Below are 25,574 nucleotides of genomic sequence, written 5' to 3'. Positions count from 1 at the left end.
CAGCTCTTCAACAAATGTTTATTAGGCATCTGTTCTGGACATGTGAGCGAGTGCAGAGAGGAGGAGGAGGGGCTGGGGTCAAAGGCAGTGGGACACGAAGACAGTACCTGGGGCCGGGGTTTGAATCCCAGTACTGCAGATTACTAGCGATGTGGCCCTGGGCAAATTATTTAACATCTCTACCTGTAAAAAATGAGGATTATACTACTACTAATATCATATGAAATGTTAAAATAATAAAAATATTATTATTAATAATAATTCCTAACATTGCCATTTTAAGGACTAAATAACATGGGGCCAACCCTCAGACTAAACCATACCCGATATGTGATGCATGATCAATAACATTTAGTTGTCACTATTTTTAAAGAAGCCATTTCTCCCTCAGGTTGCTCACAATCTCAGTGACTCGGATCAATTTTTCTTCCATTTGTGACATTTTTCTGAAAATCCTTTATAAGTTCACTAAGAAATGGTTCTGGGCTTCCCTGGTGTTCCTGTGATTAAGAATTTGCCTTGCAATGCAAGAGACACCAGTTTGATCGCCGGTCCAGGAAGATGCCACATGCGGGAGGGCAACTAAGGCCACCACAACTTTTGAGCCTGAACTCTGGAGCAACTGCGGGAGCCCGTGCCCCACAACGAGAGAAGCCACTGCAATGAGAAACCCATGCACCGTAACCAGAGGGTAATCCTGTTCTCCACAACTAGAGAAAATCTGCAGGCACAGCAACGAAGACCCATCACAACCAAAGACAGATAAATATATTTTTTTAAAGATATGTACTTTAAAAACTAAAATAAAAATAAATGTTAAAAAAGACATGATTCTCCTTTTTAAGTTCATTAAGAGTCCTGCCCCATGCATCAGACAGGAAGTTAAGATCATTTATCTAAGAGGAGCGTGCCACCTCCGTGCTGGGAACCACAAGGAGCAGAGAACTCCCTCCAGGCTGAGGGTCTGCTGGGGTCTGTCCACAATCCAGAGACACTGCTCCCTCTCTGCATCTGCCTCAGCTGTCCCTTGCCAGACCATGCATCTGGGCTGGTTACAGTTTACTGCTTGAATGATGGAAGCCGGGGAATGAGGGATAGGATTACAGAAGGTTCTGGAGTCCTAGCAACTTGCCTCTTTGGCGAGTCTCAAGTGTGTTTACTTTAAACTTCCCTAAAATATACTCCTGAAGGGGGTCCAAATCTTGAGAACTACATTCTGAAAGTTCTCAAAAACCTGGGAGAGTTGAAGGCCAGACTGTTCCTACCAGAGTTTGGACAAAATGCATTGGCTTTGTCACCCCCTTCTCCTCATCCTAGCAGGGGCCCCAATAGAGGGGGATGTGGAAGAGGAGGACCTTCCAACATGGGGGAGGGCAGTATGAGCTGGGTGTGCTCATGGCCCCTTGAGGTGATAGGAAGCAGCCTTCCCAGAACTTAGAAATGAGGGAGTTAGCACTGCTCGGACAGAGAGATGGGCAAACGCGTGATTCCCTGGACCAGGTGGTAAAATAAGGTGGCCTAAGAGACAGGCCCCTAGAGACTCCCCTGGTAGTCCAGTGGTTAAGAATCCGCCTTGCCATGCAGGGGCTGCAGGTTCGATCCCTGCTCAGGGAACTAAGACTCCACATGTCGCAGGGCAACTAAGCTCAAGCGCCACAACTACGGAGCCTGTGCTCTAGAGCCCACAAGCCACAACTAGATAGTTCTCGAGATCCCATACGATGTAACAGAGATTCGTGTGCCTCAACTAAGACCCGACGCAGTCAAACAGACAAAAATAAGTAAGTTTTTTTTTTTAAAAAAGAAAAAAGACGTTTGAGAGCCATTGTCTTGGATAACTCTGGAGAAGAGCCTGGAAAAGAGGATGTCAGGCTGCTTAGAAACATACTTGCCATGGTCCAACCAGAAAATTCCATGCATCTGGTCCCATGGTCTGTGTATTCTGACCGTGTATCAGAATCTTCTAGGAACTCGCCTGCAAGAAGTCCATGCGGGGAACACTGGTGGTCCAGTGGTTAAAAATCTGTCTGCCAGTGCAAAGGACACAGGTTCCATCCCTGGTTGGGGATCTAAGATCCCACATGCCGTGGGGTAACTAAGCGCCCGCAGTCTAGAACCTGTGCTCACAACAAGAGAAGTCCCCGTGCACACAACTAGAGAAAGCCCGTACACCACACAAAGACCCAGCAAAACAACCCCCCACCCAAAAGAAGCCCATGTATTGGGGCTCCATCCCTCGATACTGAATCGAATACCCAGTGGAGGGGTTCACAAGTCAGGGCTTTGGGGCCGGCTATCTGATGATGCTTAACATAGCCAGGATGGAAAGCTATCATCACTGAGGGTCCGCAACTCGGGGACAGCCCAGTGGTCCATGGTGGGCTTTGGCAGGGTTTAGGCACTCTGTCTATGTGGAAGGTGGTGCCTTGACATTTGTCTGCCCCTGTTTCTGCCTCTTGGGAGTGCTGTTCTCTGATGGGTTTTCATGGTAACTGGGTTCCCTGGGTGCCTGGTTAGTGTGAGGATTCCCCAGTGAACGGACCCAGGCAGCTAGAAGCCCTGCTCTTGGTCTTGGACCTCCGCCCTCAGAGAGGGGTGAGAGACTTAGCCTTGGGAAAAGGGCCAGAGAGGCTGTCAGCCACTTACAGGCTCTGCCAGAGGCGCCCAGAAAGACACATAGCTCTGTGTGGTCCAGGCCAGCCCAAGTACCCCTGGGCAATGGGGGTTTGCATAATATCTGAGCCATCAACTGTATATATTTGCCTGGTCCTGAACTGTATGTGTTTATGCTTCTGGAACTCCTAAGGGTAGGGGGTTACACTGATAGGATTTGGGGTCTGGAAACCCCAGGCGAATACTATTCATTCCATCTAATTAGATTACAACACATGTAACTAGGACCTCCTTTAACCCTCATCAGAAGTTGAGGATGGGTCTGGGGTGACTTTCCCGGGTAACACACCATAAAGCAGACCTGGGGGCCAAGCAACTTGCCCAAGGTCAACTCAGGGTGAAGGCCAGCATTGGCCCTCCTGATTCACTCTGCACCCACATCCTCACCCTTGGTGAGTTGGAATGTGTGCTCCTCGCAGATGGGGTCCCCATCCTATTTTCCTTTTATTTGAAAAACAGTGACAGCACATCATAGACCCTCATTGAATATCTGTCGGAAAAATGAAAACTACCTTCCTAGCATACCTGGCTCAGGGTGGCTTCTGGCCTTAGAGAGGGAGAAGCCCAGCTATATAGCCACTCTCACGCACACCTCTGCCCCTGGTCTGCCACGTGGACTAAAATCTCTAAGTTTTGAGCAAAACTTTGGGTTAAAACACTGCATCCCCAAGAAGCACACACATGCTACAGAAAGCAGAATAACTGGGAAAAGAGGAGGGGATGGGGGACCTTTGTCTCGGATTCATTCAGCATTTGATTGACAGCAACGCAAAGGTAAGTAAACACCCATGATCTGACTGCAAGATGGGACCTCGGTCACCATGGAAGCAGAACAAGGGATGCAGCAAAAGTAAGTCTCAGAGAAAGCATGACTGTGTTAAAAATGTACTTCTTTGGGCTCCAAAAGTTTGTGGTCATATTACTTGCGGTCTTAAAAATACCCGAATACTCTCTTCTGAGTTGTTTCGTTGTTGTTCAGCTGCTATGTCATGACCGACTCTTGTGATCCCATAGACTGTAGCCTGCCAGGCTTTTCTGTCCATGGGATTCTCTAGGCACAGACATTGGGGCGGGTTGCCATTTCCTTCTCCAGGGCCTTCTGAGTTACGCTATGTCTTTTATTCTGTTACCTCAAATAAGGCAACTGTCCAACTCCCCTTCATGTGATTCCTTCCTATCCCTATAAACCACCCATTCTTAGGGGCATTTTTCAGTTTCCTCCTGGGAATGTGTGTGCCCTTGATTACTCACCACTGACTTCATTTTCATGGGACCAGAAGGTCCTCGAACTTTAGCAAGAGCCTTACATGACACCCTGATGCTTTTTTGCCGAGGTGCTCTCGCAGACACCCTCATCTAAGGAGAGAAACATACGAATGCCATTTTCCCCCTTCCTGGGACATTAGCCAGAGTAGCCAGAAGGGGTCAAAATAAACTTTGACGGTTCAGTACTGACCTCAGGCCACTCACCTGTATTTATAATCTCTGAAGCACATTTGATGAGCTCTGAGCTTAGAAATGAGAAGCTTGAGAATTTTCAGGAAGATGAAGAAATTGACCTTGAAAAAAAAGCAGATATAAATAAGTGATGGACTCTATGTGGCTATGAATAAGGTCATCCTGGACCCGGCCATCAGATCCTTGTCCATGGAAATCAGGGGCAGGTTGGCAGTCAGCCAGTCAGGTAGTAATGGTCAGGGTAATCACCTTTCTCCCAAAGGCCATCTCAACTGAGAGCCTGGAGAGGATTCTAAAGAGTCACTTATCCTTCTGGTTCTGGGAGACCCACCGCAATAGCCATCTGAGAAAGGCAAATAGACATTTACATTACTATTTTTAATTAAAATTATTGAGGGATTTTCCTGGTGGTCCAGTGGTTAAGAATCCACCTTGCAATGCATGGGACACAGGTTTGATCCCTGGTGGGGGAACTAAGACCCCCCACATACCACAAGGCATTGACAAAAATTTTTTTAAATAAAAATAAGTAAAACAGAAAAGATTTTAAAATGCCTCTATGCAATGGAGAAAGAGCCCATAGAGATGGTGGTCGGGTCACAGTTAATGGAATAAAGTCTCTATAGACATTGAGCCAACACAATACTGATGCCCTTGTCTCAAACCACAGATTGAAACACAAGCTGAAGAATCCAACATGTACCTGTTATTACTTGTCTTATTGGCCTGGGGAAAATCGGTACTCAAAGCTAAGAGGACAGGGTTTCAGGCAAGAGGCTATGTATCCAATCTGCAAGCCAACAGGGAAAAGGGAAATTCCCAGCCAAGGAATATTTAGTAACAGAACACTTAAAGGCAAACTAAGTGTAACCAAGTAATTTATCCCGTTTAATGGGATATCTGTTTTTCATCACAAAGAGAAAACGTTGTGTCCTTGGCTTAGTGGCTTGTTGAACTTGGGCATTTTTCTTACAAAGTAAGCCTAACAGGGAAAGGCACATATTTCAGGGCATTAATTTCAACCAGGACTGTCTCTTAGGAAATGAAGGTTTGTGATGAGCGTGCTGATTCATTGTTCTTTGGGTCTTCCAGAGACCAGACAAGAGAAAATGGGCATCGACCACTGACACGGAATGAATTACCAGCCTGGTGGACCGCAGAACCTGCATCCATCCAGGTGCCCCAGAACTCAGGGCTCAGCAGTCACAGTGGGATGGGGTGTTTTGTCATCTGTACACCATCTGGAAAGGGGCTGAAGGAGGACATTTTTTTTTAACAAGTTTTTTTTTTTTTTGTCTGCACTGGGTCTCCATTGCTGTGTGCGGGCTTTCCCAAGCCACAGTGAGTGCGGGCTCCTTTGCGTCGTGGTGCACAGGCTTCTCCTTGCGGTGGCTTCTGTCTCTCAGAGCACAGGCTCCAGGGCACATGGGCCCAGTAGTTGTGGCTTCCAGGCTCTAGAGTGCGGGCTTCCGTAGTTAGGGCACACGGGCTTAGTTGCTGCTCCGTGGCATGTGGACTCTTCCCAGATCAGGGATTGAACCTGTGGCCCCTGCATCGGTGGGCGGACTCTTATCCACTCTGCCACCAAGGTCCTGAAGGAGGACATTTCTGAAGAACCAAGCCAACTCCTGTTGGATTCTGTGACCAGATGTGGGACACTTAGGATCCCAAACATATAAGGCTCTTTTTCCAGCCCTAGACAATACAGAATGCATTCAATTCAGTTCAGTTCAGTTGCTTAGTCGTGTCCGACTCTTTGCAACCCCATGGACTGCAGCACGCCAGGCTTCCCTGTCCGTTACCAACTCCCGGAGCTTACTCAAACTCATGTCCATCAAGTCGGTGATGCCATCCAACCATCTCATCCTCTGTCATCCCCTTCTCCTCCTGCCTTCAATCTTTCCCAGCATCAGGGTCTTTTCCAATGACTCAGTTCTTCGCATCAGGTGGCCAAACTATTGGAGCTTCAGCTTCAGCATCAATCCTTACAATGAATATTCAGGACTGATATCTTTTAGGATTGACTGGTTTGATCTCCTTGCTGTCCAGGGGACTCTCAAGAGTCTTCTCCAACACCACAGTTCAAAAGCATCAATTCTTCAGTGCTCAGCCTTCTTTATGGTCCAACTCTCATGTCCATACATGACTACTGGAAAAATCATAGCTTTGACTAGATGGACCTTTGTCGGTAAAATGATGTCACTGCTTTTTAATATGCTGTCTGGGTTGGTCATAGCTTTTCTTTCAAGGAACAACTGTCTTTTAATTTCAGGGCTGCAGTCACTATCTGCAGTGATTTTTGGAGCCCAGGAAAATAAGGCCTCTCACAGAATGCATGCGGTCAGATATACTGTTCTTGGTGACGTTTCTTTGGCACCACCCAGCTGCCACGCTCAGATCTGGGTCTACAGGTTGGCAGGGGTGGTTGCAGCAAGGTTGGGGCTCAGAGTTCAATCTCATGGAACCCAAAACTCATCTGCCTCCCCACCACCCCGTCAGCCCCCTCAACCCCCTCTGCTCCTGCTGCCTGGACTAAAATGCCTACATTAGAACTACTCCTTTGGGTTAAAACACTCCACTCCTAAGAGCCCTGCTGAAGGAAGGGCACACCGAAGGTGAATGGCTGGAGGGGGATTTCTCTTTCTTATCTGCTCACTCGTTCATTTTGTCAACAAGGAAGGATTCAATAAATACCTATGATCTGACTTGCTCTCATCATGAGAAGGAGAAGATGGGATACAGCAAAGGAAAACAACCCACGTGCTGCAACTACTGAAGCCCAAGCCCCTAGATCCTGAGCCAAGAAGACCCACCGCAGTGAGAAGCCCGCGCACCGCAACAGAGTAGCCCCACTCACTGCAACTAGAGAAAGCCCGTGCTCAGCAATGAAGTGCAGCCAGAAATAATAAGTAAATATATATATATATATATTTTAAGGAATAAAAGCCCTTCCTCTGCAAGGTCTCAGAGTAGCGTCACCAAGAGACTCTAACCCTCAGCACAGCTTTGGGTTAACAATGATTGATTGTATTTTTTTTCCCCCTCTAAAAGAAGCTTCCTTAGTCTCCCCTCTCTCCTGCTAATGGTGTTGAAATCCAGGCCCTTTGCTTTGATGTCCCTGGACTTGTCCATGACTGAAGACCCTGCAGCCCCAGGGTTTGTCCACATCGAAGACAGTTGCTCGGGGGTCACTGAGCTGACTACGGGTTTCTTTACATAGTCTGAAAACCCAGAGAGAAGGAAGCTTAGGGTGTGAGCCTGGATTTAGGTCCTGAGCCAAAACAAGAAGCTTCTTTCTTGTGGGAGAGGGGATTATATTACTCCTGCCATGACACAACACCCAAGAGGAGTTTCTTACTTGTTTCTTCTCGTTCAACAGATCCAAACCACGGCTCAGCATCTTCATCTCAAGGGATCTGGCCCAGGTTCTTTCTGAGCCAGAGAATTTGATGGGAGGCTGGGAAGGGGGTGGGGTCCTCCACAGCTGCTGAGCTCAGAGAGGGTAAAGGGTGGGTGGGGTGGTCCTCACCGTTACACAAAGCATCATGGGTCCTCGGATGATCCACCAGATTTTCTTATTCTTGTTGTTTCCCCAGCACCTAAGGCAAAGAGTGGGCAGTAGAAGACTTACAGTTGAGACAGTAAAGACCCCGAGCTCCCTGGAAGAAGGCTCACTTGGTGTGGGGAGGGAGGACTCAAATCCCTTCTTATTAAGTTGACACTGTCAACTTTTTTTTTTTTTTGGCAAACCAAGAAAGCGGTCTTCCTGCTAACAGCTCGCAGTGTATCCTTCTACATATTTTTCCATGTTCATACAAACATAAACTCTTCATTACGTGGGCACACCTCATTTTCCTGTGCTTCACTTTGTCGCACTTTGCAGATATGTGTTTTTTACAAATCGAAGGTTTATGGCAAGCTTGCATCAGGCAAGTTTATCGGCGCCATTTTTTCCAACAGCATTTGCTGTTGTGTGACATTCATGTGCATCTCTGAGTCACACTTTGGTAATTCTCACAATATTTCAAACTTTTTCATTGTTGTTACATTTGTTACAGTGATCTGTGATCACTGGTCTTTGATGTCACCATGGTCATTGTTTTGGGGTGCTGTGAACTGTGCCCATATAAAATGTTGAACTTTATAAATGTGTGTGTTCTGACTGCTCCACCAACTGCCCATTCCCCCATCTCTCTCCCTCTCCTCAGGCCTTCCTATTCCCCAAGACACAAATAGTGAAATTAGTCCAATTAGCAATCCTACAAAGGCCTCTAAGTGTTCAAGTGAAAGAAAGAGACATATCTCTCACTTGAAATCAAATGTTAAAAACACTTAAGGTTAGTGAGGAAGGCATATCACAAGCTGAGACTGGCTGAAAGTTAGGGTTCTTGCCCCCAAACAGTGAAGCTGTGAACACAAAGGAAAAGTTCTTGAAGGAAATTAGAAGTGCTACTCCAGTGAATGCACAAATGATAAGAAAGCAAAACAGCTTTCTGGCTGATATGGAGACAGTCAGAGTCTGGAGAGAAAATCAAACCAGCCACAGTATTCCCTTCAGCCAAAGGCTGATCCAAGCAAGGTCCTAACTCTCTTCAATTCTATGAAGGCTGAGAGAGCTGAGGAAGTTGCAGGAAAAAACAGTGTGAAACTTGCTGACGTGGGTTAATGAGCTTTAGGAAAGAAGCCATCTCTATGACATGGATGTGCCAGGGGAAGCAGCAGGTGCTAGGTGCAGAAGCTACAGTGAGTTATCCGGAAGATCTAGCTAAGACCACTAATGAAGGTGGCTACACTGAACAAAAGATTTTCAAGGTAGACTAAGCAATCTTCTATTGGAAAAAGATTCCAACCAGGACTTTCATAGCTAGAGAGGAGAAGTCAATGCCTGGTTTCAAAGCTTCAAGGGACAGACTGACTCTCTAGTTAAGGGGCTAATGCAACTGGTGACTTTAAGTTGAAACCAGTGCTCATTTACATTCCAAAAATCCTAACTTGTACTAGATCGACCCTGCCTGTGATCTATACATGGAACAACAAAGCATGGATGACAGCACATCCATTTACGATGTGGGTTACTGAAAATTTTAAACTCACTGTTGGAAACTATTCAGAAAAAAAAATTCCTTTCAAAAATATTATTGCTCATTAATAATCCACCTGGTCACACAAGAGCAGTATATGAGAATATATGATCTTAGTTTCTGGACCAGGGATCACGCTTGCATACCCTGCATTGCAAGGCTGATTCTTAACCACTGAACCACCAGGGAAGTCCCTGTTTTGTTTTTAACTTCTGAACTTCTTTTTGTGTGTCTCCTCTCTTCAATCTCATTTGAGACATAAGAATCAGGGACACACTTTTCTTGTTCTTATATTCCTATCTTTACACATACCATTTTTTCAGTCTTCACCCAAGAGCTCCGATGAAGATGTACAATGGGATTAACATTGTTTTCATGCCTACTAGCATAAGGTCCATTCTGCAGTCCATAGATCAAGGAGTAACGGATGAATTACTATAAATCTTTGATTATTTTATATATAGTCTTAAGTATATTCTAGATGGTCCAAATGGAAGGTAGTGGACACTCTCTTTGGGAAAATGATGTATTTCCTGATATTGGGGCCTATCTTGGAATGAAGCTTCCCAGGTGGCTCAGTGGCAAAGAACCTGCCTGCCAATGCAGGCGATGCAGGAGATGTGGGTTCGATCGCTGGGTCGGGAAGATCCCCTGGAGAAGGACATGGCAACCCACTCCAGTCTTCTTGCCTGTGAAATCCCATGGACAGAGGGAGCCTGGTGGGCTGTAGTCCACAGGGTCACAAAGAGTTGGACACGGCTGAGCACACAGCACAGCACAGCACATCTTGGACTAACTAGCTCACAGAAGTGTAAGAAGAGGTGAGTTACCTACCCCGTGTTCTCCAGCCAGGCACGGACAATGCTCCAGGGCACAACGAAGAGCACCGGGAAGGCTGGGAGAAAACGTGGAAACGGAGTCAAGGACTGGTTGGCCAAATTTGCCTACCATCCACCCCACCCTGATGGGCCAAGCACACCTGGCTAAAATTGTAAAAACCCAAACATCATAGAATCATGGACTGTGAGAGCTGGAGAGACCTACAGATGGCACAGAGCCATCCAATTTTTGGGAAACCAGGAGGCAGACAGGAGCTACCTGTCACAAAGTAGCTTAGAGTAAATCCAAAGACATTCATCAAGCCTCCTGAATCTCAGGCCAGAGTTAGGCCCTCTGAATACTGCAGCCTCAACTTCCCCGAGAATCTATGGCAGCAGGGGCTCCAGCTCTCATCCTGGAGACTTGGTTGGCCCATGGACTGAATGTTTGTGTCCCCCAAATTCATACATTGAAGTCCTAACTCCCAGTGTGATGGAATTTGAAGAAGGGACCTTTGGAGGTAATTTGGTTTAGATGGCATGTGTGTAGGGGCTGGTCATCATGATGGGATTACTGTCCTTATCAGAAGAGACCAGAGACCTTGCTTTCTCTCTCTCTCTCTCTCTCTCTCCAATGATATGAGGCTACAGCAAGAAGGCAGCTGTCTGCAAGGCAAGAATAGGACCTTCATCGGAACTCAACCATCCTGGTACCACAATCTCACACTTCTCAGCCTCCAGAACCTTGAGAAATAAACGTCTGCATTTTAAGCCACACAGTCTATAGCATCTGTTATGGCAGCCCTAGTAGATACTACAGCTGGGGACAGGTTAGGAGGAATGTCGACTGATTCTACCAAAAGCCTTCCCAATTTTTGAATGTGTGTGTTGGGTCTACAGCCCTTATATCTACATGCATGCACATGCGGGTGCACACACACACACACACACACACATACACACACACACTACCCCTCTCTTCAGAGTCTCTCATCATTGAGGAATTATCTGCCCCAGAAACCTCCTTCCAACTCCAACCAAAAGCTCTACTGGGCTCCCATGTTCAGACAGATCCCCAGTTCAGGTCACTCACCCCAACCCACCAGCAGGTATCTGGGCCACAGCCACCTTTCTGAAAATACTATGGGCTCCAGCAGCGTGTGAAGGTAAAGGCCTTCGACCAGCAGCCACGAATAATTGGTGCCCACAAAGTAGTGTAAAAGGACCTGGGCCGAGCGGCAGGAGGCAGAAATCTGGAAAGGACAGAGCATCTGGGGGTGAGCGCAGGCTCCTCAGCATCTGGCCCACAGCGGAGGGGAGAAGGGCCTCCCCACACAAGTCCCTCCCTCCGGACTCCCCTCTCTCTAAGACAAGTAGATTTTCAGACACAGTGCTATGGCACACTTTATTAATAGACCACAGCACAGCGTAACACACCACGTTCAGTGCTCTTGTTATATGCACTCCCAGCTCTGCGTGGTTGCTCAGTCATGTCCTACTCTTTGCGACCCATTCTTGGGACACTGGCTTTAAAAAAAAAAATCAGGTGATGTATCTCTTACCAGAAAGACTGACACCCCTTTCTCTCTCTCATCCACTCCCCAGCCTCATCTTCCTGCTCTCTGATTCCCAGGACTGATCCACCAGGTAGAGCCCAGGGATAAGGAAGCACATACCTCTGACACGTAGGACAGCCACCCTTTCTCACTGTTGGGCTTCTTGGAGTAAGATTTGTATAAGATGACGTCTTTCACCAGCACAGCCAGGGCTCTCAGGATGAAAGAGGCAAACAAGTTCATGTGGATGCAATTACGTGTGCAGTGGAGTTTTCTGGGCAGGGAGAAAAACCAAGGGTCTTCCCTCAGAAAAGAAAGGCTCAGACCAACAGGTGTGTGCCCGAAACCTGTGTATGTGCCACCGAAGGGCACAGGTTCAGAGTGCAGGTTGCAGAGCTGGATGGGTGGCATAAAGGATCTTACCTCTCTCTGCCTCACTCTCCTCATCTGTAAGATGGGGAGAATAACAGGTACCATTTTATAACATGTTCAACATGCCAGACTACATTCCAAGCTATTTGCATGTGGATGTACTTAATGGCATCCTTACTCCTTACAACCACTGGAGGAAGAGGTAGGCTCACTATTCTGATATTCCAAATGGGGGAATTGAGGCAGGAAGTTTAAGTCCAGAGTCCCAGAGCAGTAAGTGGCAGAGGTGAGATTTAGATTCAGAAACTCTGAGGTCCATATCTGACTCTCCAAGACTCTACTCCCTGTAAGAACAGGGGTATTTGCAGCAAAAGCTGTAGGAGGATTCAACCAGTTAATGGGTGAAAAGTGCTCACACAGCACCTGGCACATAAGAAGTACCCAGAAAATGTCAACTCTCATGACCGCCCTTACCCACCTGGAGCCTCCAGCGCCAGCCGACATAAAACTGCATCCTTGGTCTCTCTAGGCTTTTGCCCTTTTCCATCACTGTGTCCTCAGAGCCCCGCCTATGCCCCCGTGTGGCTCATGTTCAGCCCTGCCTCTCTCTAGAGATATTATTACTTTTTTAGTTCCCAAAAAGATTTGAGCAGGTCTTTGTGTTTCATGATTCATGCATTCTTCTCCCTAGGCTGGGCAGGAACTGGGTCTTGCTCTCCTCAGAGCCAGAGACAAAAATGAAGACATGGTCGACCCAGGCTCTGCTCAAGTTACTTCTTCTGGGGCTGGGCAGTTATCTTCTCCTGGCCTTGTTCTGAGACTTTGGGAATGTGAGTGGAGGTGGTCACCGACAGCAGTGGGCACAGGCTATGGAATTCTCTCCTGTTATTCAATGATTGCTCTCCCACTGGGGCAGGTGGTCATGACTCCGCTCTCTGCTCCAGGAGCTAAAGAACATCATGGGATTGAGGGGGCAGGGGGGCCAGAACTAGACCTTGCAGAGCCCAGGCGGGAGCGGCCCTGGAACCAGCATCCAGGGTCCCCCCATCCAGGTCTCTGCATCTGTGTTGAATGCTCAGAGACAGCCTTGGAGGGTTCCTTAAAGGAACCCTCTATAAGTATCTCACTTGAGTGACTTCTAAAATGACTTAGTAAAACGCACTCCAGCTTTGGATTCTGAAAAACACTACGATAAAGGAACCAAAGTGCTCATCCTCTGGACCACCTGCTTATGATCTTGGCTCCATCACTCACCAGCTGTGTGACTGTGGGCAAGTCACTTCATCTCCCTGTGTTTCAGTTAACTCACTCATAAAATGGGGGTGATAATAAGGCTAATCTCCAGGGATTAGAATTCATCTTAATTCTGATTAGAAATAGACTTAAATGACTTAATACATGTAACATGCTTTAGAACAGGGCCCGGCATCCTCAAATGGTTAATGGCTAATTGGAGTTCAAGGGTCCTGGGTTAAAACCCCAGCTCTCCCACTCACTAATATGCTTGGGGGAAGTTTCTTAATCTTGTCCATAAAAATAGTGCATCCAGTGGAGCTATGGTGAGAATGGGCTGTGGCAGTCACGGGCATGTACGATTAGGAGTTTAGAGCAGGAGTTTAGAGCATGCGTATGTACAACTAGGACTTTAGAGCAGGGACTAGGAGTTTGGGCAGAGTTCAACTAATCCAAAGAGACAAAGGCAGAGCTGGGAGGCCCAGATTCCAGTCCGAGCTGTGCTTGGCAACCCAGGGTAGCTCAGTACCTCCCCCAGACCTCCCAGATCCCTTCCCTTTGCCTACAAAAATGGGACGGATGGACTGGAGACTGTCCCAGATCCCCTCCAGCTCTGATGAGCCATGAAATCACCCAGCCTGGTCTCCTGTCCTCTCAAGGGAGCCAGTGAGCACACGCCTGGATTCCTGCCTGAGCACGTGCAGGCAGCAGCCCCACTCACCGAAGAAACAAGAGGAGGGTGAGAGCCAGGAAGAGCGAGACGATGGAGAGAGAGTAGCCCACCGTGTACAACAGCTGCAGGGTCGACAGCAAGGTGCGGCGTTCAATCTGAATGCAGAGGAAGAGCAGACATGACCGGTAAGCCAGGCAGCTATGGTGTCCAGCCCCTGGATCCATGCCCCCAACCACCAAGGGTCTAGGTTTGAACCCGAGGAGACTTGTTGACACCATAGCCCTCTGGCACATCTCAGAGCTCAAGGAAGCTTCATGAGTGAAGAGCCCACCATGAGTCTCACCTCCGTGGTTGGTCCCAACACCCAGCAGTGATGCACCAAGATTCACAATATCCTAAGAGAAACTGTGTCCAGGACCAGAGGGTACCTTGGGAATGAAGACAGATTCTTTGCCCCTGGATGAGCTGTTCCTAGAGTGTAGGGGCCTCTCTTTCTGGAAGACAGGGCCAGGTTTCCATCTAGATGTCTCCCTCCTAAAGTAACTCTTCATAGATGATCCCTTAAACAAAGACCCAGTTAAACACTGGAATATTTTCTGAGTCCCAGGATAACCCGCTGTTGAACAGAGGATAGTTTACTCGAAATTCTGTGGGATTTTCTAATGGAATACCTTCTCACTCAATCTTGTGCATATAGCCATCAAGATTATGTTTCTGAATAAATTTTTGCACAAGAACGCACAGTTAATATGTATTATCTGCTAGATTATGCCTAAACTTGTCTGCATAACCTTAACAGAAGTTCATCAGCTTCACAGAAGTATAATTGGGATACAGCAAACTGCACATATTGAAAGTATAAACCTTGGGGAATTTGGACATGACTATATTTCTGATGTCATCACCACATTCCAAATAATGAACATTTCCATCACCTCCCCAGAGTTTCCTTGCAACCCTTTGTAATTCATCTGCTCTCATTGTTTCTTGCCCTTAGAGACTAGTTTGCATTTTCTAAAATGTTTATAAATGGAACCTTGTAAGTGTTCAATTTTCTGTCAGGCTTATTGCCCTTGGAGTAATTATTTAGAGATTCATCCTTGTCATAGCGTGTATCTTAGCTCATTCCTTTGTTGTTGTTCAGTTACTCAGTCGTGTCCGACTCTGCAACCCCATGAACTGCAGCACGCCAGGCTCCTCTGTCCTTCACCATCTCCCAGAGATTGCTCAAACTCATGCCCATTGAGTCAGTGATGCCATTCAACCTTCTCATCCTCCCCTTCTCCTCCTGCCCTCAATTTTTCCCAGCATCAGGGTCTTTTCCAATGAGTCATCTCTTCACATCAGGTGGCCAAAGTATTTGAGCTTCAGCTTCAGCATCAGTCCTTCCAATGAGTATTCAGGGTTGATTTCCTTTAGCATTGACTGGTTTGATCTCCTTGCTGTTCAAGGGACACTCAAGAGTACTACTCAGCCAGCAATTTTTGACAACATGGATGAACCTTGAGGGTATTATGCTAAGTGAAATAAGTCAGACAGAGAAAGATAAATACTGTATGATTTCATTTGTATGTGGAATATTAAAAATGAACAATCAAAAACAAACAAAAATGATCAAACCAAACAAAAACAAACATGTATACACAGAGAACAGAGTGGTGGTTATCAGAGGGGGAGTGGCAGGGGGAAGGGTGAATTGGGTAAAGAAGATCAACTCTATGGTGATAGATGGAAAGTAAACTTGTGGTGGTGAGCATGCTGTAGGTAGCAATACAAAGTCGTTCACATGAAACTTAAATAATGTTATAAACCAGGATTACTGTTGAGTAGTATTCTATTATGAATATACCACGATTTACTTATGTAGTCACCCATTGATGGACTTTTGGATTGCTTTCAGAGTTTAACTTTCACAAATAAAGTTGCTCTGAAAACTTCTGTACAAGATTTTATGTGGACACAGGTTTTCATTTCTGTCAGATAAATATCTAGAAATAGAATGACAGGGTAGCATGGTATATGCTTTAACTTCTTAAGAAACTGCCAGACTGTTTTCTAAATAAGTTGTATCAGTTTACATTCCAACCAGAGTGCCAGCTGCTCAAGAATCGACTAACATTTCCTGCAATCAGTCTTTTACATTTCAGTCATTCTAATGGGTGTGTCGTAGTGTCTTATGGCGGTTTTATTTGCACTTCGCTAATGATTAATGATGTTGAGAATCACTTCATGTGCTTATTTGCCATCTGTATGTTTTATTTGGTAAAGTATCTGTTCAAATATTTGGCTGTCTTTTAAACTGGATCATTGGTCTTAATTTTGAATTGTAAATCTTCATATATTCTAGACATAAACCCATCAGATACATGTTTTGCAAGTATTTTCTCCCACTTTGTGGTCTTGTCTTTTTATTTTTTTCAGTTCAGTTCATTCACTCAGTTGTGTCTGACTCTTTGTGATCCCATCGACTGCAGCACACCAGGCTTCTCTGCCCTTTACCAACTCCTGGAGCTTGCTCAAACTCATGGCCATTGAGTCGGTGATGCCATCCAATTACCTCAACCTTTTCTCCTCCTGCCCACAATCTTTCCCAGCATCAGGGTCTTTTCCAATGAGTTCTTCACATCAGGTGCCAAAGTATTGGAGTTTCAGCTTCAGCATCAGTTCTTCCAATGAATATTCAGGACGGATTTCCTTTAATTGACTGGCTTGATCTCCTTGCAGTCCAAGGGACTCTCAAGAGTCTTCTCCAACACCACAGATCAAAAGCATCAATTCTTCAGTGCTCAGCTTTCTTTATGGTCCAATTCTGACATCCATACATGACTACTAAAAAAAAACCATAGCATTGACTAGATGGACCTTTGTTGGCAAAGTAATGCCTCTGCTTTTTAATATGCTGCCTAGGTTTGTCTAAGTTTATTTTTTTTAAGTGTCTTTAAAAGAGCCTAAGTTTTCAATTTTGATAAAGTCCAATTTATCAACTTTTCTGTGGTCACTTAGTAGCCCTCTCAATTATTAGCTAGACTGTCTTGGTACAGCAGATTTTGTGTTTTAAGTGACCCTTATTCTACTTAATTTGTTGTTGTTTAGTTGCTAAGTTGTGTCTGATTCTTTGTGACCCCATGGACTGTAGCCCACCAGGCTCCTCTGTCCATGGGATTTCAGGCAAGAATACTAGAGTGGGTTACCGTGCCCTCCTCCAGAGAATCTACCTGACCCAGGTATCAAACCCATGTCTCTTCTGTCTCCTGCATTAGCAGGTGGGTTCTTTACCACTGAGCCACCTGGGAAGCCCCATTTTACCTAATAATGGCCCCCAAAAGTAGTGATGCTGGCAATTTGGATGTGCCAAAGAGGTCATAAAGTGCTTCCTTTAAGTGAAGAGATGAAAACTCTTGAGTTAATAAGGAAGGAAAAAAAATCACATGCTGAGTTGCTAAGATCTACGATAAGAACCAATCTTCTATCTGCGAAATGTTAGAGAATCAGTGGCACTTGTTGTCACACTTCAAACTGTAAAAGTTACAGCCACCATGCATGAGCGCACAGCTAAGACGGAAAAGGTATTAAGTGAGTACAGTTTTGAAAGATACTCACAGAGACACACACACACACACACACAATATCCTTAAAAAGCACCAATTACTATGCATAAGGACCCCCAGTGTGTTGTTAGTTGGAAGAACATAACACATCTCATTTTCCAAAACCCCAAAGGGCAAAGATTTACTAACACTAGCCTTGTTTGGGCAAAAATTCAACCCTCTACTAGAAACACAGGTAAACATGACCAGAAACTTTTTAAGTGCTTGATTTCTTAGAAATATGATCATTTGCAGACAGGAGGAGGCAATGCCTGTGTCCTCACTGCTCTAAAGAGAGAACCTTTACTTCCTGTCTTGGAAAGTTCACCTTTTCAATCTTGTTTTGCAGTCCTAGCTGCCTGACCTGAGCCCAAAGCAAGTGGCAGGCATTTCACACCAGCCTGTGAACTCATCATCACCACGTCCCTTCAGAGTCACCTGGGGAACCTTCCCATCAGTAGGACGCCTCGACCCCACCACATCCCCATTGACTCAGAATCTGTGAAACCATTCAATATTTATTAAGCAACCACTGTATGTGAAGGTTCTGTGCACTTTTACCAGCACTGTGCCAGAGGGTGGCAGCTGTTCAGATACGACTATGACTTTGCTATTTTTCTCAAGCAGTTTTGTCCAGGAGGGAAGATAAGAAATGTATACAGTTTGCCCAAATCACAGCATGAAGTTAACAAGAGCATGGGGCTGTGACAAAAGTCAGACAAAACCTTGAGATAAGCTGAATCCAACCCAACCACAGGCATGATTTTAATACCTTTAAGAGGTGTGGCCTGTCACATGGTCTAGGAACAGGGAATTCTGCCAATTCCAGTCAAGGAATAAAGTTAAAGAGAGGTTTAGAAAAAATTCCCTGCAGATAGAGAGGATGTGACAGAAGGCTCTTCATGCCTGGTGGGAAGATGTGATAGACTTGAGAGTCAAGGACCGGCCAGTTCCCACTGGGGGAAGGAAGTGAACCACAGACACGATGATTCACTGCTCAGCAACCCAACTGGATCCTAGGGGTGGAGCCGGCACTCTTACTTTACGTCGTGGTGACGAGGGGTCAGGCTCCATCCAGAGGCTCATGCGTCCGTCAGCTCTTAAACCCTTGTGCGGTCATGGGCAGTAAATGTGCTCTTCTGGGGCATGGATGGGGATGCAGAGGCCCAGGGCAGTGAAGGGTGAGGTAAGAAGAGCTAGAAAGCAAATGGACTTCCCTGGTGGCCCAGGGGTTAAGAATCCACCGGCCAATGCCAGAGACATGGATTTGATCCCTGATCCAGGAAGATTACACATGCCTCGGAGCAACTAAGCCCGTGCACCAGAGCTATTGAACCTGTGCTCTAGAGCCTGGGAGTAACAACCGCTGAAGCCTGAGTGCCTAGAGCCGGGCTCCACAACAAGACAAGCCACAGGAACGAGAAGCTGGCTCATGGCAACTAGAGAGCAACTCCCACTCACTCAACCAGAGAAAGTCTGCGTAGCAACAAAGACCCAGCACAGCCAAAAATACATAAATAATTTTTTTTTAATTTTAAGAATTAGAAACAGGGCTTCCCTGGTGGTTCAGTGATAAAGAGTCTGCCTGCCAATGCAGGAGACACAGGTTCGATCCCTGGTCCGGGAAGATGCCACATGTCGAGGAACCATTAAGCCCATGGGCCACAACTATTGAGCCTGTGCTCTAGAGTCCGGGAACTGCAACTACTGAGCCCACGTGCCACAACTATTGAAGCCCGAGCGCCCTAGAGCTCTTGCTATGCAATGAGAGAAGCCACCACAATGAGAAGCCTGTACACTGCAACTAGAGAGTAGCCCCTGCTTGCCACTACTAGAGATGAGCCCGCTCAGTAATGAAGACCCACAGAGCCAAAGTAAATAAATAAATAAAATTATTTTTTTAAAAAAGAATTAGAAACAGTAAAAGAGAGAAAGAAATGGAAATTCCACATTAAAAAAAAAAAAACAACCAAGAGCTAGGAAGCAAGAACTCTGGACATGAAGGTGGGCTGCCTGGGTCCTTGACCTTGAGCTTGTAACCAGATGCTAGGTGTGTTCCCTCAGGACACAGTCTCCTGTCACCACCCGTCCACATTCTAGGAGGGGGAGGATATGGGAGACTGTCGGAGAGTGACAGGTGCTGTCAAGGCTGGAGAGACCATTCTCCATGGGGTGGCCTTGGAAGCCTTTGCTTGAAAGGAGACATTGACTTTGAAATGTGACTTTGGAGAAGGAGAAGCCAAAGAACAGCTGGGGAAACGTGGGCCAGGCGGTAGGAGCAGCAAGCACAGATGCTGGTTGTCTTTCCTTAGGGGTTCACGTCTCGGCCCAGCAGCAGAAGACGTGCTGTGTCTGCCATTGGAGTTGTGGTTCTGGGTGACCAAGGACCTTGCCAAGTGAGTCTGGGGCCAATGCGCTGGGGCAGGCTCCTCGTGTGGAGTCCCGGCACAGGGTGGTTTGGGCCCCGAGGTCCGCCCTCACCGAGCCCAGCCAACTCACTTTTTGTTTGAAGCTGTGATCCTCGGCGCATTCGGAGTTGTCCTGCCAAACAGCCGTGGAGTTCTCCAGTGTCTGCCAAGCACCCCGAGACAGGCAGTATCTGTAGGCCCTTCCTGAGTTCTCTGAAAGTAAACACAGCTCTGGGGGAAAGGTCAGAGCACGCAGCCCGCTCTCCGAGCACGTGGGAAGGCCCTCATTCTCACCGCAAAGCTGTGGAAAAATCCCAGGGAAGAGGAATTTTCACTTCCCCTTCGGGGGACTCGTTAGCATCCTCACTGTTTATTTGAGATGGAAGGAAAAACACGGAAGCCTCTACATTTTGTAGCAAACCACAACCCATTAATGTCTGCTGTGTTTACCCAAAGTCCCTGGTGACTCAGATGTGACAGCCCTCCAAGGTGCAGCCCAGCTGGGAGACGCAGACCTGGGGCTTCCTGACGCCCAAGAAGCCATGCCATGGAGAAGAAAGGGCACTGGACCAAGCCAGCTCCGCCCCTTACAAGCTCTGTGGCCTTGGGTGGGGCCCTATCCCACCCAGTCCCTCAGTTCCCACTTCTGATGACAAGTCTTGACTGTTCCACCTCCAGTTTTTCCTCTTTCCTCTTTCCTCTTCTTCCCAACCTATTGCCTCTACCTGAATCCACATCCTCATCCTCTCTTTTTCTGGACCACTGCAGGAGCTTGCAGACTTGCCCTTGTGATCTCCCTCTGTCCCTCGGTCCATCAGCCACAGGCTACCCACGTCAGCTCCTCCAAACCACCTCCTCATGCCTTAACACCTTCAGTGGCTCCACATCTCTACAGAGGGGAGTTTAAAGCCCGAAGCATAAAGCACGGGTCCGGCCTCATTGCTTGGTCTTTTTGTGCCAGTATATTCTCTCCCTTGGGCTTCCCTTATAGCTCAGTCGATAAAGAACCTACCTGCAGTGCAGGAGACCTGGGTTCAATCCCTGAGTCGGGAAGATCCCCTAGAGAAGGAAACGGCAACCCACTCCAGTATCCTTGCCTGGAAAATCTCATGGACACAGAAGCCTGGTAGGCTGCAGTCACTGGGGTCACAAGGAGTCAGGCATGACTAAGCAACTAACATTTACTTATTCTCTCCCTTCTTACATTCTAATGCTTCTTCCTCTAAGCTCATCTCGTGAGAACTATGCAGCCAAGTCTGTGGTAGCCAGGCCTGGACCCTCAAATCTTCAAAGGAGAGAGGACCAGGATACAAGCAGAGCCTCCAGGCACGGAAGACTTGTGGGAACACAGGAGAAGCAGCAGAGAGGAAAAGGAGGATGTGCTCCTGACAGCTTAGGAGGAGACCTTTTATGGGAGAAGAGGGCTGGAGAAAACAATCTGATTGGAGCCCCCTCCTCAACAAACCCTGGCTGCTCTCCCCAGGGAAGCCTTAAAGGAAAAGTTAGATATTGGTAAAATAAGACTTATTACCTTCACGCCACCAAGGTAAGTAGGAAGGGCAGGGGACAGAGACATTTCCAGGAGTGGAATGAGGCCAGCATGCATACTGATCGAAGGTCCCATTACAGACTGCACCTGCAGAGAAAAGTGGGCAAAATAAACCGAGGGAGCCCAGAACCCATCTCACTGGCACTGAAGCTGGTGTGGTCCGAGTAGGGACCAGCCAGGGCGTCCCACTCTCTGGCATCAGATCAAGGATGAGGAACCATGTGGGGAGGACGGGAATGCTTCACACAGCCCCACATGTGGCTCTGTCTACCCAACCTGACCCCTGGCCGTGGTCCAGTCTTTCATGTCAACACGCACGTCACACTGGTGTTGGTTTACTTTACATGGGCTGAACTCTCGCAGAAACTCAGGGTCGGGAGGACACTTAGAGGTTCAGCCAGCATCTTCTGTTCTGTAAATAATTGTCAAACCCTCACCAGTTATATCTATGAAATGTGCAAAATGACCAGTGGATGGAAGGGCATCTGCAAGGTTGAGGTTCTTAGTCACATGTACCTGAGTCAAGCACTATGGTCAGATTTCTCTGTTTGAAGACGAATCTGACGATCATTATGAAATATCTGGGACTCTCAAGCAGCTCAGGGGATGAGCTGGTGCTTGGCAATGAGATGCTATAACATAAGCAACAGCTTTATGAGCCCCCAGGATCACATGAAGGGGCTTCAGGCTAGAACCCAAACATCCATATTGCAAGCTCCTCACTCCTGATTACCAAACATCATTTCCTACCATGGGCTCCCTATTAGGCTAGAACTCAGGGGCCACTCGGAGTGAAGAGTCAGGTCACTGGTATCAGGACCGAGCCGCAGGTCCGGAGCTTGGGGCACCCTGTAGACCTGGCTGCAAGGTTAGCACCCAGTCAGCACCTAGCCTGCATGAACTCATCGAGATGAGCTGCCCACGGAGCCTCCAGATCAAGAAGGCCTCCTTACTTTTACCTCAGAAAGCAGTTTTCCTCAAGATGGAAGTGGTTCCTATAATGAATTAAGCCTTGGTGGCCACCTGCTTAGCTAAAGGATATTTAAAAGGAAGGAGGCATGGCTTGGAGACTGAACTGCCTTTGGGTTAGGAAAAGGCAGAGAGAGTTTCTAGTGTCCTGTCAACCTCCAGATCCCTGAGTGAAGTCACCTGAAAGAAGCCAGGAGATGAAGGAGGGAGCAACTTCCATCCACAGCTGACCAGTCTCAGAGGCAGGGGGCCAAGGCTTCTTATTTCTTTCTTTTCTTGACAAAAAAAGAACCTGGATGCACCCAGAGACCCAGCATCAAGACAGAAGAGGCTGTGGGCTGGCCAAACTATTAACATATTTGCTAGAATGCGCTCAACCTAGTGCAGTCCTAGATGAAAGTTAGCACCACGGGAGACTGAAGGACACCCGTCCACACACACACGTATAATAGATTCTGGGTTAATCTATGACAGTGGCTCATGTCATGTGATTAGGTGGTCAAAGTACTATGACACATGGCTTATATCAAACACGGTCACATGCATGTATATTCCATCTCGCATGCTCTCTTACATAGGAAGTGGGTCGCCTTTGTAACTGTCTGACCCAACTGAACACAGCAGAAGTGACTTCCAAGGCTAGGTCACAAAAGGCAACATGGCCTCTGCTCATGCTTGTGCTTGCAACCCAGCCAGGGTGCTGGGAGGAAGCCCAGGCGATATGGAGAGGCTGCGTGGATGTGGCCCAGCCAACTGCCCCAGCGTGACTCCCAGCATCAACCAGCAGATGTGGGCATGAACCAGACTTCAGATGATTCCAACCTCTGGCCTTAGAATCTTTCAGCTAAACTCCAGACATTGCAGAGCAGATATAAGTCCTCCCCAATATTCTCTGTCTGAATTCCTGACACATAGAAACTGTGAGAGAAATGTGTGCACTCAAAGTCGTTTCAGTCCTGTCTGACTCTTTGCAACCCTGTGGACTGTGTAGCCCACCAGGCTCCTCTGTCCATGGGATTCTCTAGGCAGGAATACTGGAGTGGGTTGTCATGCCCTCCTCCAGGGGATATTCCTGACCGAGGGATCGAACTTGCATCCCTTACATCTCCTGCATTGGCAGGCAGGTTCTTTACCACTAGCACCACCTGGGAAGGCCCATGAGAGATAATAAATCATTGTTATTACTGTTTTGAGCCATTAAGCTTTGGGGCTATTTGTCACACAGCCATAGATAACTGATACATGTGCTTACCAGACGTTTCCTTGAGTAAGTCTCTCAGACACTTCTCTTTGTACTGAGCCCACTTCCGAGTTGTCTCCTCAAGGAGAGATCCTGTAACCTGAGCAGAAAAAACTCCAGTTACCAGCAAGCACATGTTATCACATTTAATCACAGGTTATCACCTCACACCATGATTCTCAAACTTTCCCACTGATAAGCCCATAATCGCTTGCACCACAGAACAATTTCTTTTGTATCTTATGTCCTATCTTAAATATTGCTGCTGTTGTTTAGTCACTAAGTTGCGTCCAACTCTTTTGTGACCCCATGGACTGTAGCCTGCCAGGTTCCTCTGTCCATAGGGATTTTCCAGGAAAGAATACTGGAGTGGGTTGCCATTTCCTTCTCCAGGGGATCTTCCCGACCGAGGGATCAAACCTGCATCTCTTGCCATGGCAGGAAGGTTCTTTATCACTGAACCACCTGGGAAGCCAGATGTGGGGGAGACTATTGTAAATTGCAGAGATATTCTATTGAAAGGCATTCAAACACACACATACACAGAGAGAACAAAACAAGCAAACCCATCCATGAGCCCTACAGGAAGCCAGTTTTCACCTCCTGCATAATTAGTCCAATCTACCTCACCCCCCCCCACGCTCACCACTGCCCAGCATGCCCCAGACCCAATCCCATGGCATCCACAGGGTCTGTGAGTAATTCCTTTGCAATTTTTCCAGGGAATGACACAGACAGCTTTCTGAAGACAAGCAAGGATGCTCATCATTAGACTAGAGGTTCCCAAACTTTCTCAATTCTTGCTGCTTTTCCAGTCTTAATAATTTTTCCACAGCACCCCCAGGCCAATAGAAATACCATATCTAAAGTTCCATTAATCAGACTTCCCTGGAGGTCCAGTGGTTAAGAATTCGCCTGCCAATGCAGGGAACCTGGGTTTGATCCCTGGTCTGGGAGGATTCAACTTGCCGCAGGACACCCAAGCCCACATGCCCCAAGTACCGAAGCCCACATACCTAGAGCCTGTGCTCCACAGCAAGAGGAGCCTCCTCAAGGAGACGCCCATGTGCCGCAACTAAAGAAAGCCTGTGTATAGCAGAAAGACCCAGCGCAGCCAAAAAATAAACACAGTGCCATTAACTAAGTGGAGAAGGCAATGACAACCCACTCCAGTACTCTTGCCTGGGAAATCCCATTGACAGAGGTGCCTGGTAGGCTGCAGTCCATGGGGTCATAAAGAGTCGGACATGACCGAGAGACTTCACTTTCACTTTTCACTTTCACACACTGGAGAAGGAGATGGCAACACACTCCAGTGTTCTTGCCTGGAGAATCCCAGGGACGGGGGAGCCTGGTGGGCTGCCGTCTGTGGGGTCACACAGAGTCAGACACGACTGAAGCAACTCAGCAGCAGCAGCAGCATTAATTAAGTAGATAGGCTGAACAACTTATTAAATATTTACCTCCTAACAACTTGGTACCTACGGGGGGTGATGCGTGCTTATGTTTAGTCACTCAGTCGTTCCGAATCTCTGTGACCCCGTGGACTGCAGCCCGCCAGCCTCCTCTGTCCATGGGGATTCTCCAGGCAAGAATACTGGAGTGGGTGGCTATGCCCTCCTCCAGGGGATCTCCCCAACCCAGGGATCGAACCCATACCTCCTGCATTGCAGGTGGATTCTTTACCATCTGAGCTACCAGGGAAGCCCAGTGGGGATGATAAAACATCTCAAATCTAACAGTCAGATTGACTACTACCACCTGTGTTCCTGTTCCACCGATATTTGCAGTGTTTGCTTTTTATCACAGCAGTTGCAAAGAAGCCCAGCTTTGCAATGAAACATCATCCAAGGGAAAGTAGTGTCATATAATTTTGAAACCATGGACTACCTCGAGTTCGTCATTCACAGATGGAATGTATCCCTGCTTCCCTCAAAAAATTAAAATTCAAAGCAAA

General features: G+C 47.2%; 1 protein-coding gene across 1 annotated transcript in view; it reads right to left on the bottom strand.

Moving 5' to 3' along the window:
- GLP2R (glucagon like peptide 2 receptor) overlaps positions 1-25,574 on the bottom strand; it is a 44,324-nt gene that overhangs the window by 14,617 nt on the left and 4,133 nt on the right. The window contains exons 2-10 of the mRNA XM_020909890.2: positions 23,630-23,717; positions 21,391-21,495; positions 19,951-20,072; positions 13,913-14,019; positions 11,707-11,860; positions 11,124-11,283; positions 10,047-10,107; positions 7,661-7,730; positions 4,144-4,232 (exon numbers count right to left, since the gene is read on the bottom strand). Coding sequence (XP_020765549.2) covers positions 4,144-4,232; positions 7,661-7,730; positions 10,047-10,107; positions 11,124-11,283; positions 11,707-11,860; positions 13,913-14,019; positions 19,951-20,072; positions 21,391-21,495; positions 23,630-23,717 — 956 coding nt within the window. The remainder of the gene's footprint in view (positions 1-4,143; positions 4,233-7,660; positions 7,731-10,046; positions 10,108-11,123; positions 11,284-11,706; positions 11,861-13,912; positions 14,020-19,950; positions 20,073-21,390; positions 21,496-23,629; positions 23,718-25,574) is intronic.

Source organism: Odocoileus virginianus, chromosome 17 (assembly GCF_023699985.2).
Source record: "Odocoileus virginianus isolate 20LAN1187 ecotype Illinois chromosome 17, Ovbor_1.2, whole genome shotgun sequence".
Taxonomy (NCBI): Eukaryota; Metazoa; Chordata; class Mammalia; order Artiodactyla; family Cervidae; genus Odocoileus; species Odocoileus virginianus.
Note: the sequence above shows the minus strand (reverse complement) of the source record. Positions and strands in the feature narration are given on the sequence as shown.